This window comes from Acanthopagrus latus, chromosome 13 (genome assembly GCF_904848185.1).
Source record: "Acanthopagrus latus isolate v.2019 chromosome 13, fAcaLat1.1, whole genome shotgun sequence".
In the NCBI taxonomy this organism is placed as follows: Eukaryota; Metazoa; Chordata; class Actinopteri; order Spariformes; family Sparidae; genus Acanthopagrus; species Acanthopagrus latus.
The window spans coordinates 1,846,953-1,862,509 of record NC_051051.1 but is presented as its reverse complement, the minus strand read 5'-3'; the positions used below and the strand labels follow the sequence as shown (position 1 = coordinate 1,862,509).

General features: G+C 42.5%; 1 protein-coding gene and 1 long non-coding RNA gene across 3 annotated transcripts; one reads left to right on the top strand and one right to left on the bottom strand.

The window, feature by feature from the left end:
- The first annotated feature begins 7,716 nt into the window (after positions 1-7,716).
- LOC119030745 lies at positions 7,717-15,508 on the top strand. Of its 2 annotated transcripts, XR_005078401.1 has the most exons (3): positions 7,717-7,827; positions 14,468-14,557; positions 15,376-15,508. It is a non-coding gene; the product is annotated as an uncharacterized LOC119030745 (long non-coding RNA). The 2 variants fall into 2 exon arrangements; XR_005078400.1 differs by having other exon boundaries at positions 14,468-15,508.
- On the bottom strand, positions 11,525-14,135 carry pou4f3 (POU class 4 homeobox 3). Its single transcript, XM_037118566.1, has 2 exons — positions 13,431-14,135; positions 11,525-13,073 (listed from the first exon to the last, which is right to left on the bottom strand). Exons 1-2 carry the CDS (start codon positions 13,548-13,550, stop codon positions 12,132-12,134), a joined length of 1,062 nt encoding a protein of 353 aa, XP_036974461.1. The 5' UTR covers positions 13,551-14,135; the 3' UTR covers positions 11,525-12,131.
- Positions 15,509-15,557: the final 49 nt, after the last annotated feature.

The following is a 15,557-nucleotide window of genomic DNA, read 5'->3' as shown; positions in this document are numbered from 1 at the left end:
AGTGTTGTTGCAGAATCTCCACTGCTAAACATGTTGAACTAACACAGAAATTAATAACGGCTCAACATCACCTAAAATAATCTGACATGAAGGCAGCTGGTTTCACACAGAGCACACAAAGTGGCAGGAAATGGGTTAATCCAGCTATTAGTGGTAGAAGAGGAAGTCTTTGTTCTCCTCTACAGAATGATGCTGAGATTACACGTTTGAACGATCTTGCTTCACTGCAGTTTTATTACCTTACGTAAATGTGGACCACATTTAGAATCCATATATGGAAGAGACTGTGGGTGAACTTCCACGTCATGTAAATCGGTCCTAAAGTGAAACGAGGAATAGAGTTGACACCAGCAGGAAGTATAGGAAACTGGCTGAACTGGTCATTTTTTATCTCAAAATTGTGTTTATTTTGATCCTACGTTATCCTAAATAAGTTAGTCCTTTTTTTCAGTTGACATTATTGCAGCATGGCGTTAACAATAATACTAACTATTGTATTGACCCAGATTTTCTCCAGTTCAGCTTGTTAAGACTCAGTTATTTTAAGGAATGTGATAATTCTACATCTGATGAGTAAAGACTACAATCGTCTGCATATTATGACATTTCAGTTTCTCCTACAATTGTTACTCCTTTTTTTAATTAACTGCCAGATTTTATTTTAGGAGCTATGGGGTATCTGTTACAAAAAAGAGATGATTCATCAACACGCCCTCTGATCTTTATTTCACATCTTTTTGTGCCCTTTTGCATGCAACGCTTTGCAACTACACAAACAATCAAACAAGAAGTTTGGAGGCAGCCACACAGTCCCTGAGGACTTTTCATCTGATGTTCAACTCTTAAACCTGGTTGTGATTTTATGTGAACAGTGTAATTAAAATGCACAACTTTTACTACATTAAACACAATCTAGACATTGATATACATTAAAACAGAAAAACACACAGATCACAATGCTCATCATGCACTAAGACCACACTGAGATAAACATCAGTAGAGCTCTGGTTTGCTTTAGCCGGCTCTTAACCTGTTGTTAATTTAATAACTGGAATTAGTTAGATGTTTGTTGACAGCTCTTTGTGTTGAAGAACGTTGATGGTCAGGATTTACTATTCTTTCTTCTAAACATTGCTGCCGGTGATAGAAAGATGTTCTGTGGCAGAAGATAGGAAATAAAGTCTGTCAAAGTTTTCAGTTTCTTTGTAAATTTGAGACATTACGTTGTTAAATGACTGGTAGACCAACCAGGCAGTAATCTCTGACGTTCTCTGGTGATTTTCAGTAAGTGATTGCTTATTGGAATCGCAGCCTCCTTATAAGTTCAGAGAAAACATACCCCACTTTTGGTGAATTTGCTCATCAACCACACAAATATCAGTCACATCTGATCTTGCGCTGCAGACTGACAGCTTGGTCTTTGTGAGGGGTGGAAGATCACAGCAGAGGCGTGTGCAAGTATAAAACTTGTCCTCTCAGTCGACACTTCAGAACGAGCTGAGCGATCATTTCAAGGGCTCCTTGAAAATACCTTCACCTCGAGTCCAACAACCAACAAGCTTGTATCATGAAGATGCTTCTCCTGCTGTCTGCTGTGGCTCTGCTGGTCGGTGCTGCTCACATTCAGGCGTCTGATGTAAATCGGATAAAGCGAAATGCAATCTACGACCAGGTCAAGAAATGCAGCGAATCCCTCACTGAGGTAAGAACTCCTGAGCTGTTCTTCCATTTACTGACGTCCACCTGAACCTGAAGTCTGTATCAAACTCATTCCTCTGACATGTGCTGCAGGATGTCTTAGTGGAGAGTGTGTCAGATCTGACCCAAGGCAGAGGGAGATGTGGGGTGAGTGGAGTTTTCTTGAAACATTTAGTACGATCTGGTATCATCTTAGTATTTTTCAGACACAAACAGTACACCTATTATTTTTCTTGTATTTATGTAGCTTTTGGCCAAATAACGTGTAGAAGTGTTCCTGTGTGTGTTTGTGTTAATCTACATATTCTGATGGGCAAATAAACATCAGCACAGTAACTTTGTCAAAAATCACAGTAAGATCTGTTTCAAAGCGGCCAACACAAGCTGCAGAAACTGTAATTGTGTTTGTATGGCGAGTTTATTTTATTTTATTTTTGTATTGTTTTACAGCTTAATATAAGATTTTAAATCCTTGTGCTTATTCAAAAGTATTTCCAGACCTTGTGTGGGGACGTTAGAAGATGATTTCAGCAGCATGTTTGAGCTGTGTTGAGTCTTTTGGTTTGACTCTTCTGTGTCTACGTCCCATGCAGGACAAGTTCTTCTGCAAAGTGCAACAGATCCTGCTTAATAAGCAAGAAGACTTCTGTGGGAACAAGAAGGAGCTTGTGAGAACCATGCAGGTGTATAATGGAAATGTAAGAGCTGCTTTCTTCTGACAAATGTGGCAGAAATCTTTCCTTGTACTGGATGCAGAGAGACGATGGAGGAGGGCTGACGTGATTTCTTGTCTTTCAGTGTGAAAACAAACTCCAGGGGGTGACGTCAGACGTCGAGGTTCAGCTGTCCAGACTTTTGGATCACGTCAGTCATTGTGTCCAGCGCAGAAACTTGTACGGGCCGTAGAAGAAGCAGCCGCCACTGAAAACCATCGAAATTCAACTGGAATGTGGTTTTTTTTTTGTTGTTTTTTTCGTTTTAACATCAAATATGTCGTGTTCTGGTCCAAATGCTGTCAAATACAGGCTGAACGCTTCCTGTTAGCTTGATTATTTATTTTTGTCCTGTATTTAATGTAATTTATTGAGCTATCGTGTTAAACATGTTTGAGTGGTATATTTATTGTAACGGTATCACACAGCATTGAAATACAAAAATAAATCTTACTGGTCATGAATGGAAATGATTTTTGTTGTTCGTCATTTTAATAGAATTTTATGGAAAAGTGGCTCAATAAACATATTTGAAGATGAAATGTTTGTATTGCTGCCAGATAAAGAATCAGATCAGTGTTTAGACTTTAAAACGTGATTTATTTTCACTCACGATATATTCACATCATCACAAATTCAACTCAGAACAATAAAACAAAACTTTACTTGGTTTCCAGACTGTCTTCACGTCCCTACACTCGTATTTTGAGGGTAATTTATGTGCTCAAAACAAAGACAAACACACAGTAAAGAAACATTAACAGATTGCAATGATATCACTGTTGTACATTTGTTTGGCCGCGATAATCATGCAGTGAAAATTTGATAGTCGCAGCTCAAAACATGATGCTTTTATTTCATAATAATGTGAAAACTTGAGCATGAAATCATCTTGTAACAAACAAAAACATTCTCTGGTAGTTGTGTGTTTCTGTTCATTTGCTTTCTGGCAGCAACTGATAGCTGCTGATTGGTAAAAGTCAAAACAAATTTTAATGAATTCAAAAAGATGTTTTTAAGTCCAGAGTACAAAAAAAAAATCAAGAAATCTTGAAGTGATATTTGAATAACCTTCACTGATCGTTGACTCTTCAGCCGTACCAGAGGGAGCCACCACACAATGACGGTATTCTGTTATTTATGTGTGTGTGCAGAAATAGAAATGCATAAACGTTTAGAAGTTCAAATGATCGCTCAAATATTGATGATTCTGTAAATCATTCAGCCCCCAAAGAACTTCTGAAGAACCCTGTGTTCATGGAGTGCACTCAACCAATCGGTGCACCCCAGAAATACATTTGTGCAGCGGCTGGCTGGCTGCGGTGAGGAGCGCGCTGAGAAACATTTTTCACCACTCTTTTCCCTCTTGCCTTGGACAATGTACCCGTCACTCAGTGACTTGATGCAATGTGAGCGCTGTGGGGAGGCTTGCTCTTGGTGGTGGTTGGGTCTCTGTGTGGTGTTCAGCTGTGTGTATGTGCGCTACTGAACCGTGGCTCCCTCATTACTAAATAACGAGAATCACTCTCCTTTTCAACAGCGCTTTTTATAGAAGCGGTGGAATATTCCCAATACTTTGTAGAACCTTCCCTCTCATGCTTCTCTTGAAGGACTTCAGAGGACAAATGAATTCAAAGATCAGTTTTTGTAGCTGAAGAGAAACCTCCGCTCGTTCAGTGGGTCACTGCAGTACACGGAGACCGCAGACTGGAAACTGAGAAACATTTCTGCTTCAAAACAACTCAACCTTTGTCATAATTTGTTGAGTTCTGTACTGACGCGGTTCAAACCCAGGAGAATCCAAAATGTCACACAAGTTAACGATGTGTTTCATTTGGTCGTCCGTCTCTGACATCAGGACAGAGTCAGAGCGTGAGCAGCCTGCAGTAACGTAACGAGGAAACAACTTTTACACATCAGCTCGTCTGTGAATTTTCCACCTGAGTTTTGATTAAGTGGCAGAAATGACAGAATCTGCATTTGATTAAAAGAGTCACTGTGCAATTATATAAAAGAACATAATGAAAAGAAAACAATGATAACATTGTTTATGCTGTTTTGTTTTTCGTGAGCTAGAATGCTTCATGATCTGAGCCTGGTGGGGAGAGAGCGGTGCAGACAGATAATAATCCTGGTGCCAGTTTGTATTTCTAAGAATGTAATAAAATACAGGAGTTAATTGTGTTCCATTGTTCACCTTCAGTTCATTGTCATGTGACAAATACAACCTACTTTGATAGTATAGCAGCCATGATTAAGTTTTTTTTATATCTTTGTTCTGAGTCTGAACAGCCGGATCAGGAGCTGCTGACAGAGATTATCAGGACCAGTTTCACTCTCAACAGTCTGACACTTGTGTTTTCTAATGAAGCAGTTTAATTTCAAGGAATGTGTGTTACCAGCAGCATCACGTGATCTTTAAAGGATGGAATAAGATTTGTGTTGGATCTGTGTTCATGGCTACCAGTCCAAACCCCATGTGGGAATGTTTGCAAGTATGCAGATGAGTGTGAATCTCCCCGAGGCGATATAACCTGACCCGTTATTGAACTCTATCACACGGCTTTGCTCCTCTGGTAGCATCCAGCAGGTGTGATGCTGATGCTGATACTTCCTCTCACCAGCTACAGTTCAGATCGTTGCCTCCTCACCAGCATCCTGTAAAAACTCGTCTCTGTGTTAAAGCTCTTGATGATCTTCAGAGCGACTTGATAAATATAATTTTGCGACGCTCTTGATGTGTACACACGCAGACAAACGCACTCAGCTGCCTCTGCTGCGTTTTTATTGTGTTCTTGGTCGATTAGCCTCGGGGCTGTCTTCAGGGCCTGGAGCCGGTGGGAGCAGGGGAGGGGTGGAGCGGGTGGCTGCATCTGCCAGGGGACCTCCTTCAGGGGCCCCACTGTGGCCCGGCTCGGTTTTCATGTCTGTCTTCAAAAGCACAGAGGCAGAGAGGGAGACAGAGGGGAAGACGCGGCGCTGCCATTGTTATTTTCCTGTGTGCCGTCAGTTTGTATGTGGGCCTGCAGAGCTGCTGCGTGTCGGCACTGAGCTGCTTCACACGTCCATGTTTCCATGTTTCTCCCCCTCCAGGCCATCAGACATGCAGAACATACACAGAACTGGCAACAGATACGTTCTGTAAGTGCATCTTTCCTCCATCATTTCACTCAGTTAACAGCAAACTCTGATGTAAGCAGAAGAACAATATTGTGGACGATGATTAGCGCCAAAGTCCTGACTTAAACATCAGACTGTGATTATATCATATACCTTCTATATTTATATTGTAGTTTATTATTTTCCTAAATGTGTCATATTTTATCTTCACATCACTGATGTCAGAATTCACTCGTCTTACACTATCAGTCTATTGCAGTGACGGATTCTTTAAAGGGCAAAAAAAAAGGTGGGGAAACACACCAGACACATTTCTAGTGAACTGTCGGAGACCTGGAAGCCACTTCATCATGTTTTATCTTCCACAGAGGAGCCAAGATCCAACAGGAAGCCCCGTGATGCCCTCGTTCTCCTGATTTTTGTACTTTATTCTGAATTTTCCAGCACAATAATTTTTCCCTCAGGATTAACAAAGTTCCATCTTATCTGATAATTCTGACTTCAAACTCAAACTTCAAATCTAATTTTCCCACGTGGTGTTAATCTTCTGCTGTATCTACAAAATACACAATGTGCAAATACTGCACCTTTAATGTTCAAAGAAGGATTTATTTAACAGGCTCCTCCCACATGATGTGTATATATTCTAATATATTTTTTAGGGTTTGTGGAGGAGCAGAGACACTTAATGCTGCATCTATATATTTTAAAAATGAAATAGAAGAAAAAATTTGCTAAGATCTAAACCCTGCTGTGATACCTGTCATCCAGAGCAGGCGGAGTGAGGAGCTCGTTAACATTGTGTAGGTGATCATGGCTTTGATTGGACGATGGAGGGGACGGAGCCTCCTCGCTCCTCCCCTCCTCCCCCGGCTGCAGCTCCTCTGGGTGCTCCTGCTGTCACAGGAGTTTAGTTTCAGGCCGTCCGGCCGGCAGGGACGCACTCACTCACCTTGACATGATAAAGTTGGAAATAAAAAAGAGCTAAACCCAGACGGTCAGGATGACGGACGTGTGGACCGTCAGGGATTCACTCTGTTTCTTTCCCCGATTCTCTCGTTTCCTCTTCTTCTTTCTTTCTTTCCATTCATGTGTCATTTCTCTCTCACTTCCCTGTCCTTCCTTTCTTGCTTCCTAACTCTCCCACTTCCGTCTCATCTCATCCCTTCCTGTACTTCCTATTTTACATCTTCTTCTTTCCTTTCTTGATCTTTTTTCTTCCATCTTCTCACTCTGACTCTCTCTCCTCCCTTCCCTCCTTCCTTCTCTAACACTCCTTTCCTTCTTCCTCACTTCCTCCGTCTCACTACACTACAGCCACATTTTCTTAGAGAGGATTGTTCTGTTCATCAGACTGTACGGTGATTATACCTTCATACACTCTGATCTGAGTTTGTGTGCAGACCTGCACCGACCAGCTAAGTGCTTTGTAGAAAAAAAGAAAAAAAAAATCACGCCACAGTGAGTTATTTCTGGCTGGGTTAATCTTATTTCTCTGGGCACTTTGATAATGGAGAGGACTTGAATAATGAATGCGGTGTATAATACTGTTCTTCAGGCCCGCTGAATGAATTAAACAAGTGCCTATAAGAGAGTTTCTGTGAGTGTCTCTAATACAGAGTCCCTCCTCCGTCCTTTTACAGTTCCAGACTCTTATTTTTGTATTTTTGGGGGTTCAAGAACTTCTGCTGGGGAGAAAAACAAAACTGGATGAATGATGAAATGTGATAAATGTATTGTTGATGATGGCAGCAGAGGACGGATCTGTGCCTGCGCTCTCGTCCCGTCATGTCTCTGCATAATGCATGTTGTGTTCAGACAGCTTGACCTCACACAGACATGAGACTCGAAATGTTTCTCTGTGCACAGCTGAAGCTTAGAGAAATAATGACGGATCAATGGTGATGTTTCAGGACATGGAAGTGTTTTTACTCATTAATCATTGATTTGGTTTATTTGATAAAGTTAGTAAGTAAAAGTGACACGAGATAAGATTCATCTCTTATTATAAATACTGAAATTATTTTTATTATTTCATTTTCATTCCTTCATATGTTATTTTTATTAATCATCCGGAGCAAAACACCCAAATATTGTTTTATGATGAGAATAACAGGAAACTCTCTGATTTGAGATGCTGGAACTGAAAAATGTCCTTGTGACTGATTGATTATCAGAATTGTTTCTTTGACAGGATCCATCAGTTCATCGACTCGTTGCTTCACCACTGTGTGACACTGTTGTGCCGATCGGTCCTGTTTGTCTGCTGAACCACCAGAAGTGGAAGAAGTGTTCAGTAAGTACTAAAGTCAAAGTCTGATGTTGAAGCTGAATGTGATGTTTGTCAGTTTACTTGTTTTTACAAGTCTTTGAAATCTTAATCTGCAAAAGACAGCATGAGGTAAATTCAACAGTTTTCACTCTAAATTTAGCTCAAAAAAAGAAGAAAGTTTGCAAGAAGGTTTTTGTTTTCAGTGAGGTTTGTGTGGATTTAGTGAGAAAGACAAAGAATCCGACTTTTATCTGTGTTGATATTGTGAGGAAGAAGAATTATTCTGGGTTGAAGCTGAAATTAGGTCTCTGTAAATAATATCTCCAGCTTTCCTCTCTTCATTTGGTGATTTGAAGGGACGACGCAGGATGGAAATACCTTTATGATGGAGCGCTTCATTATGTGAAGCTTCGAAGAGAAAACAAATGATCTGAAGCATCGTTTCCTCTCAGAGGTTATTAAGGAACAGAATTTAATTTTTAAACTTGAGTGAGACAGTTTGAGAATTCATACTGTATACTGAAATATTCATTTTATTCATTTAGTTTACTTTTATCTGCATAAACCAACAAATTATGATATTGTGTTGTATGGCAGTGTTTATATATGTAGATGTACAGAGTTTATACAGCTGCATAAAGATATGTGTCTGTATTTTTCCAATGGGAAACTCTTTCTTTCTTTCTTTCTTTCTTTCTTTCTTTCCTAGTGGGATGTTCCCCTTTAACATTATTTAATTTCAAAAAGAGTAGGAAAACATTTAAATACCTCAGAGTTGTTTGATTCAGTCGATCACATCACCAGAATATCATTATTTGGGTTGAATCTTGTTATATGTTAGTTATAGTGGAGCAATAATCTGTTTGTGTTAATAGAAACACACACACACATCATGTGGATTCACACACTGACGTGCAGACAGAGGAGAGCAGAGCAGCGTCTCCTCCTGCAGCTTTAAAACGACATCCATCAGCCCGGCCTCCAGTTTCCAGAGAGTAACACAATCTCCCTGTGTGTGTGTGTGTGTGTGTGTGTGTGTGTGTGTGTGTGCTGCACACAGGTATGTGTATAGACTGGAGCAGTAGGTTTGGCCTCTGATGATAATAGGAGGTGACTAATAGGGAGCGCAGAGGTAGCTGTCTCCCATCGCTCCGGTCACATTTGTTGCTGCTGGCATCAGATGAATTATTGAGCGGGTGGTGTTTGGGGCTCCCACCCCTCCTCACATTCCCGCACTCTGCTCCCAAAGATGACAGCCAGCCTGTGTGTGTGTGTGTGTGTGTGTGTGTGTGTGTGTGTGTGTGTGTGTGTGTGTGTGTGTGTGTGTGAGGGACTACATGTATATGTACGTGCATGCATACTTCAGCAATTAGACGGAGCCTCATTCTGTCAGAAATGGTCATCCCTGCTCAAGCAAACACAGACGTCTCTGTTTCCTTCTCTCCTCTTTCTATCATCTCTCCTTCTTCTTGTATTTTTTAAATTTAGGTTTCTTTATTTGCCTTTTTTTAAAGGGGCACTATGTAGAAATGTTAAAGTCTGAATTGTAACATTGATAATATTAATGAGGGAATAAAACAAACTGGTTTTGTATAGCTGAATAAACGAGCTGCTCTCAGAGGAAAATAAAGTCCCAGAACACTGTTCGAAGTTAGAAAGGTGGCAGGGTCCGCCACACATAAACAAAGTAAAACAGTATAAACTGTGTTTTCCTTTAAGGTCAGTTTGTTTATTCAGCCAGTGAAGATTTTTCTCTTCTGATTGAAACATCTTCCACAAAACTACACAGCGCACCTTTAACAATCTTCAACCTCTCCACAAGTATTTCAGCTCCTAAATTCTACTGATACACTTTTTTTTAAATTTAATTCTTTTGTTTTAAGTCAGTTTTCATGAGCCTGGGTTCAGACGGAGTTCTCATATTAAACATAATGCACAAATTGGCCCGACACACCTCCATTATTGCATGAGAAAACGCAATATACCTTTCAGCTGCTGCTGAATAATTGAGGCGCGCTCAGTCTCCACATGCTCTCCAGCCTTCAGCTCGACTTACCGCGCAGGACGACGTTATGATATCAATATGGGGTATTACACGGATCAATTATTCACACGGCCCACGCGCCTTTTCTCATGTACGTCAGGAACACCTCACTCACCGCAGACACGTGGTGCGTTCGAGGCCCGCGTCTGTTTCATGACGAAACTTTTTCTTCCACGTCACGAATAAAATGGGATAAACACTTTTTTTTTATCTCGCCTTCCTCCCTCCCTCTTAAAACATAATAACCATTAATTATTATTAATCACTCCTCAGCATCAAAGAGAATATTAATAAGAGCCACAAACGCTTCAGTGTATCGATCAACAACCCGCCGACAGTCTCGGTGGGAAAATCCACTCACCCGCGGGTCATGATGCTGAGAGAGGAAGCTTTAACTTGACCTGTTTATCTATTTTTAATTACTATCCTTTTTATTGAAATGTTTGCTTATTATTGGGAGAATGTGCCGCTGAGAATATTTGGGAAACTGCGAGTAAAATTTGATTTTAGCGAATTGGGCCTCCAGTGGAATTACGCAGACGCACGGACGAATTAAAATGCGACACACTCGCTGTCTGTAGAAATGACATGAACAACAGGCCCGTATTTACACGTTTAATACATGATAATGTAGAATAATAATAGGAGGAAATACTCACTTATTCAAACAAGAAAAAAATAAAAACTTTAATGTCCATTTTTTCTCTCCTCCCCTCGGTGAAGCTGTCGTCTCTCCCCAGAGTCACACTTCTGCTCCCGACTCCTCCGCATTACCTCGTTTTATACCAATATATAATTAATATTGCATCGTCATTACTTAATAATTTCAAACCCCACGCTTACACACGACATAACCCGGTGACATGAGGGCATCCATAATTAAAAACTGCGCTAATTACAGCCAGAGATTTAAAAAATGAGGGTGAGGCGGGTGAGGAGGGGAGGAGAGGAGCAGGGAGTCATCGGGCAGCGCGCCGGGACGCGCAGCTTCCTGCGCTCCTACGCGTGAAAACCGCTGTGAGGACGGAGGCCTCTCCTTCTGTGGTGCTGATATCATGTACGACAATACATATTTAATCCCAGCAGAGCTTTGGGAGTCATAAATAAAACAACCGGGTGAGTTCACATAAAACAAACAAAGATATATGATGTTGTTTTTGTTTTTTCTCAGGGAGAAAATCAGGATCTATTTTATTCTGCACGTGATTAAAATAAAGCACAAACATAATAAAGTCGCTGCTTCAGAGAAATCTTTAGAAAATAACCAAATGATTTATTAAGTTTTAAAACTTCACACATTTATTTATTTTTTCAAGTGAACTCAAAGAGTGAGGAAATAATAAATACTTAAATTAGGTGACGTAGCTCTAAATATACTGTATTCATATATATCTGGGCTCTATAATAAATATACAGCTCACCTGTAATGCTCCAACAAAAAACAAAAAAAAAAAAACATGTTCACATCAAAATACTAAAATATAGCAGCAGCCACGCGGATGTGCCTCAGACTTGACGGTGTCGTTTCCTTTTTTCTAAACAATTCAAGATCAACATACTCAGGTGTGTCGTGTCTCGTGACAGCATTATACGGTAATTGTCCATATTTGTGCGTAAAAGACCATCACACAGTTCACGAAGAGGGCAGAAGACAATACATGAAATGAATAGATAGATAAATAAACAGATAGATAAATAAACAGATACATATAGAAATGAATAAATAAAAAGGTGGTTTGAACCTCTCGCATGAACTCACATTCACAGATGGAATGAAACATAAAGAAGTGGAGACAGTTAAAGGTGTGATGTGAACTTCTGCACAGGTGAGCCAGTGACGTGGAGATACAAACTCTGATCTCAACCAACAGAACAGAGAAGAAGAAAAAAAAAATCAGTTATCTTTCCATGAAATCATCTTCTCCTTCACCTCCAAACTCTCTTTTTGTTTTTTTGTTTTTTGTTTTTTGTTATTTTTTTAAAGGTGCGTTTAACGTCCCTGAATGTGACAAACTGTCAGGGCGGGAAGGTTCGTATTTAGTGTTCAACATACAGTGATCGACAACATCAACACAATCATTTAGAAGTCCACATGTTCATGAAGAAAAGTTGGAGAGGGAGGGAAAAAGCGCGCCAGCAGAGTGAGTGACAGCGGAGTGTTTTTGGAGATAATCCAGAGGAGACGTGAGGAGCTGCTGATAATCCCTGTTCGTTAGTTACTGAGGCTATTATTAATCACTCGATCAAAAATGTAGTAGGCTATTTTATTCATGATGTGTGAAAGTCAGTGCACCGCAGAGTATTTCATTCGTTTCTGTTTTTGCCGCTGGTTGCAAAACCACACTCGAACCACGTTCTTTTTCAGGTCCAGTTTTTCGGCGATGGCCGCGATTTTTTCCGAGGAGGGCCGCGGCTGGATGGCAAAGTACGCCTCCAAAGAGCGCTTCTCCGGCGCGGCGATGGACGTGCGCTTTCTTTTCCTCTCGTTCCCGTTGAAAAGGTCCGGCTTGCTGCTTTTCTCCCGGTACGCAGCCTCCGCCTCCTCCAGCCAGGCCTGGAGGACCGGCTTCAGCGCGATCATGTTGTTGTGGGACAAGGTGAGGGACTCGAACCTGCAGATGGTGCTCTGGCTCAGAGACCCCACTCCTGGGATCTTGAGGTTGGCCAGCGCCGACCCGACGTCCGCCTGGGTCACCCCGAGTTTGATCCTCCTCTGCTTGAAGCGCTCGGCGAACGCTTCCAGCTCCCTCGGATCCGACTCCACGTCGTTGACGCACGCCATGCCGCCGTGCACCGACAGGGAGTGAGGGTGCGCCATGGTGGCCATCGCCTGGTGCAGCTGCCCCATGGTCTGCAGGTGGTGGTGAGGGTGCTGGTGGTGGTGCGCCGCCGTGGTCATCCCGGGAGGCTCCGGAGCGCCCATCCCGGTCACGGCCAGGCTGGTGGAGAGGTGGTCCAGGAGGTCCCCGGCCTCCAGAGTCTGCCCGAGGTGGTGGTGGTGGTGGTGATGGTGGGAGGCGATGGTGGAGGGGATGTGGGAGACGGGCACGGTGGTGGAGGAAGAGGAGGAGGCTGAGGTGCAGGGGACACTGCTCATGGTATGGTAAGTCACGTCTGGTTTGAACGGGTGACTCTTGCCGTGAGAGACAATGCTGTCAGCAGCCGCCAGAGCCTCCGCCCGTGCCAGCAGGCTCTCATCAAAGCCTCCGAATATATTGCCCTGCAGCTGCAAGCAAGAGTGCGCATACTGGAGTCAGTGGGGAATTCTGTCAGGCAGCTCAGGATCTAAAAAACATTTTCCAAAGGCAAGCAGCGCCGAGGAGAGGACAGAACCCTCCTCAAAGCGCAAGTCATAAAAATTAATATGAAAGGAAGAGCATTGCTTGAATAGACATGTGGATGAGAGGGGAGGTGGGTGAGGAGGGGGGCTGGGGAGGGGGAGGGGGGACACAGAGTAGAGAGAGGAGGAGAGAGGGAGAAAAAGAGAGAGAGCGGATAGAGAACAAAGTCCTGTCAAATCAACTTTACAGACATTTCCAGTGTGATAGTCTTCCCCTCCTCTCACCCCCCGACCTGAACGTACCTGCGGGGCGGGCAGACAGACTCTGCGCATGCCCTCCGAGCCTGAGTGCAGGCCGGGATACTTGGGCTCGTGCAGAGCCGGGTGCATGGAGAAATGCTGCTTGCCGTTCATGGTCATCATCCTCCTCCCTGCACGCAGCTCGCAGTGGCCCCTGACATGAACGCCGGGGAGCGGACAGCTACTCAGCTCCTCTGCTCTCCCTCACCAGACTGAGCAGCTCACACCGGCAGCGCCTCCCGGCGTCCCCCTTCTTCCTCCCCTCCTCATCCTCCTCCTCTTTCAGCCTCCCTCCTCCTCCTCCTCCTCCTCCCACCTGCTCCTCTGCTCAATTTACAAGTTGCAAAATGTAGTCCCCAATGCGCAGGCGTCGAACAAACGCAACCAGAGTCACTCTAATATTCTATTAAAACGTTGTTCATTGGTGACTGATGACGTTTAAGAACGTTTTTCTACAACTTGTGTTGTTATGGCCCGAGCTGAACTCATCCACGCGCTTGGCGCAGGATTACGCACCGCTCGTCTTGTTCAGCATGAGTTCCAGACGCTCCACCAGCTGAGACTCTTTGTGGGGTCACTTAGATTCTCACGTGTGAAACAGCGTCACCCGCTGATTTCAGCACCACGGACAGCGCAGCACCGCCCGGCTCCACAGATGGATGTCCGGGTGGAAACAGCGGTTTTGGTTCTCGGCCCACTTGCTCTGACTTGTATCTCAGGCCTGCAGGTTGCTGACCGGCTGACCCGAGGTCCTCGTCCTTCCTCTCCGCCCATGTGAAAGCTCGATCCTCCACACAGGCTTCTCATGTGGCCGCCGGGTTTAAGCTCACGGAGCCGGGGTTGGACGGGCCGAAAGAGGAGCCAGGCGGCCAGAGGCGCACCGATGACACAGCGGGTCCATCCGATCCTGCCGGCCGCCTCTCTGGTTCCCCAGACTCTGAATAATTCAGCAGCACGGTGGCAGGCATCCATTACCATGTTGGCATGTTCTTATTCATTACACAGATTAAAACAGCCGACGGCTCTTTTTTTCTCACCAGGTAAAACCTGTTGCAGAGAGAGAAACTGCAGGAGCAGCTGGAGGAACCTGACATGATGAACAGTCACCCAGAAGAAATGATGCGTTTAATGTTTGTATCACATTTATTTGACAGATTTTCAAAGTATTTTTTTAAAAACAAAAAATGTTCATTAAATGGCATCAAGACCTCAAGTTTACACATCCAATGTGTAATAGCAAAAACAAAAAAAACAACAACAAAACAACGACAAAAACATTTAATTTATTTTTTCCATTTATTTTACAGATTTTCCTGATTTTTGTAAAAACACAAACCATTCTTAAAATTACAAACAAACCATGAATTTAAACAAAATAATAAGAAATAACAATTCCACAGTTTTTTTTAATTACAGATTTATCCTGTTAACTGCAAGTTGAATATAAAACACGTGAAAAACTGTAACTTTAAACAACCATCATTTTTTAAATACAGAAAAAAAATGTTTAATTCCCTCATAAAATACTACTTGCAATGTGTTTTTAATTGAAAATGCTAAATTCAAGGTTTATAATTACATTTACAAACTTTACTGTGAACACACCACTGGGCTGTTACCTGTAACACAGTGCTGAGAGAATCAGAGTTTCCCATCATGCATCCTGCTGAGCAGCTTCTAAGTTTGTTGCTTTCTTTTCTAAAACCTAAATGTTTCTGTTTGTTAGTGACGTGATGTTAATAATGTTCCAAAATACCTTCTGTCAGTGTTTGTGATGTGTTTCTTCAGAACATCTCGGCTTGTTTTGGTATTTATAGTAATTAGATTGTTTTTATATGTGAAAACGTCCCAAATCAAAGACTAAAAAGCCAAAAAATACAAAAAGATCTGATGCATTTTTGAAGTCTTTCATGAACTTATTTTGCAATGTATGTTTTCTATCTTACAGTTTGTTTGATACCTCCTAACCCTGCTGTCCTGTGGCAAAAGATACAGAAGTATCCGCTGTCGTACCACCAGACAACAGAGCAGCTTCTCGAGTTTGTTGTAAAATGACAAATAAAAGAACCTTGAACCTCGAAGGAAAGGCCTCATGTGAGCTGCTGTGTGTTTTGATCCCGCTGGATTTAT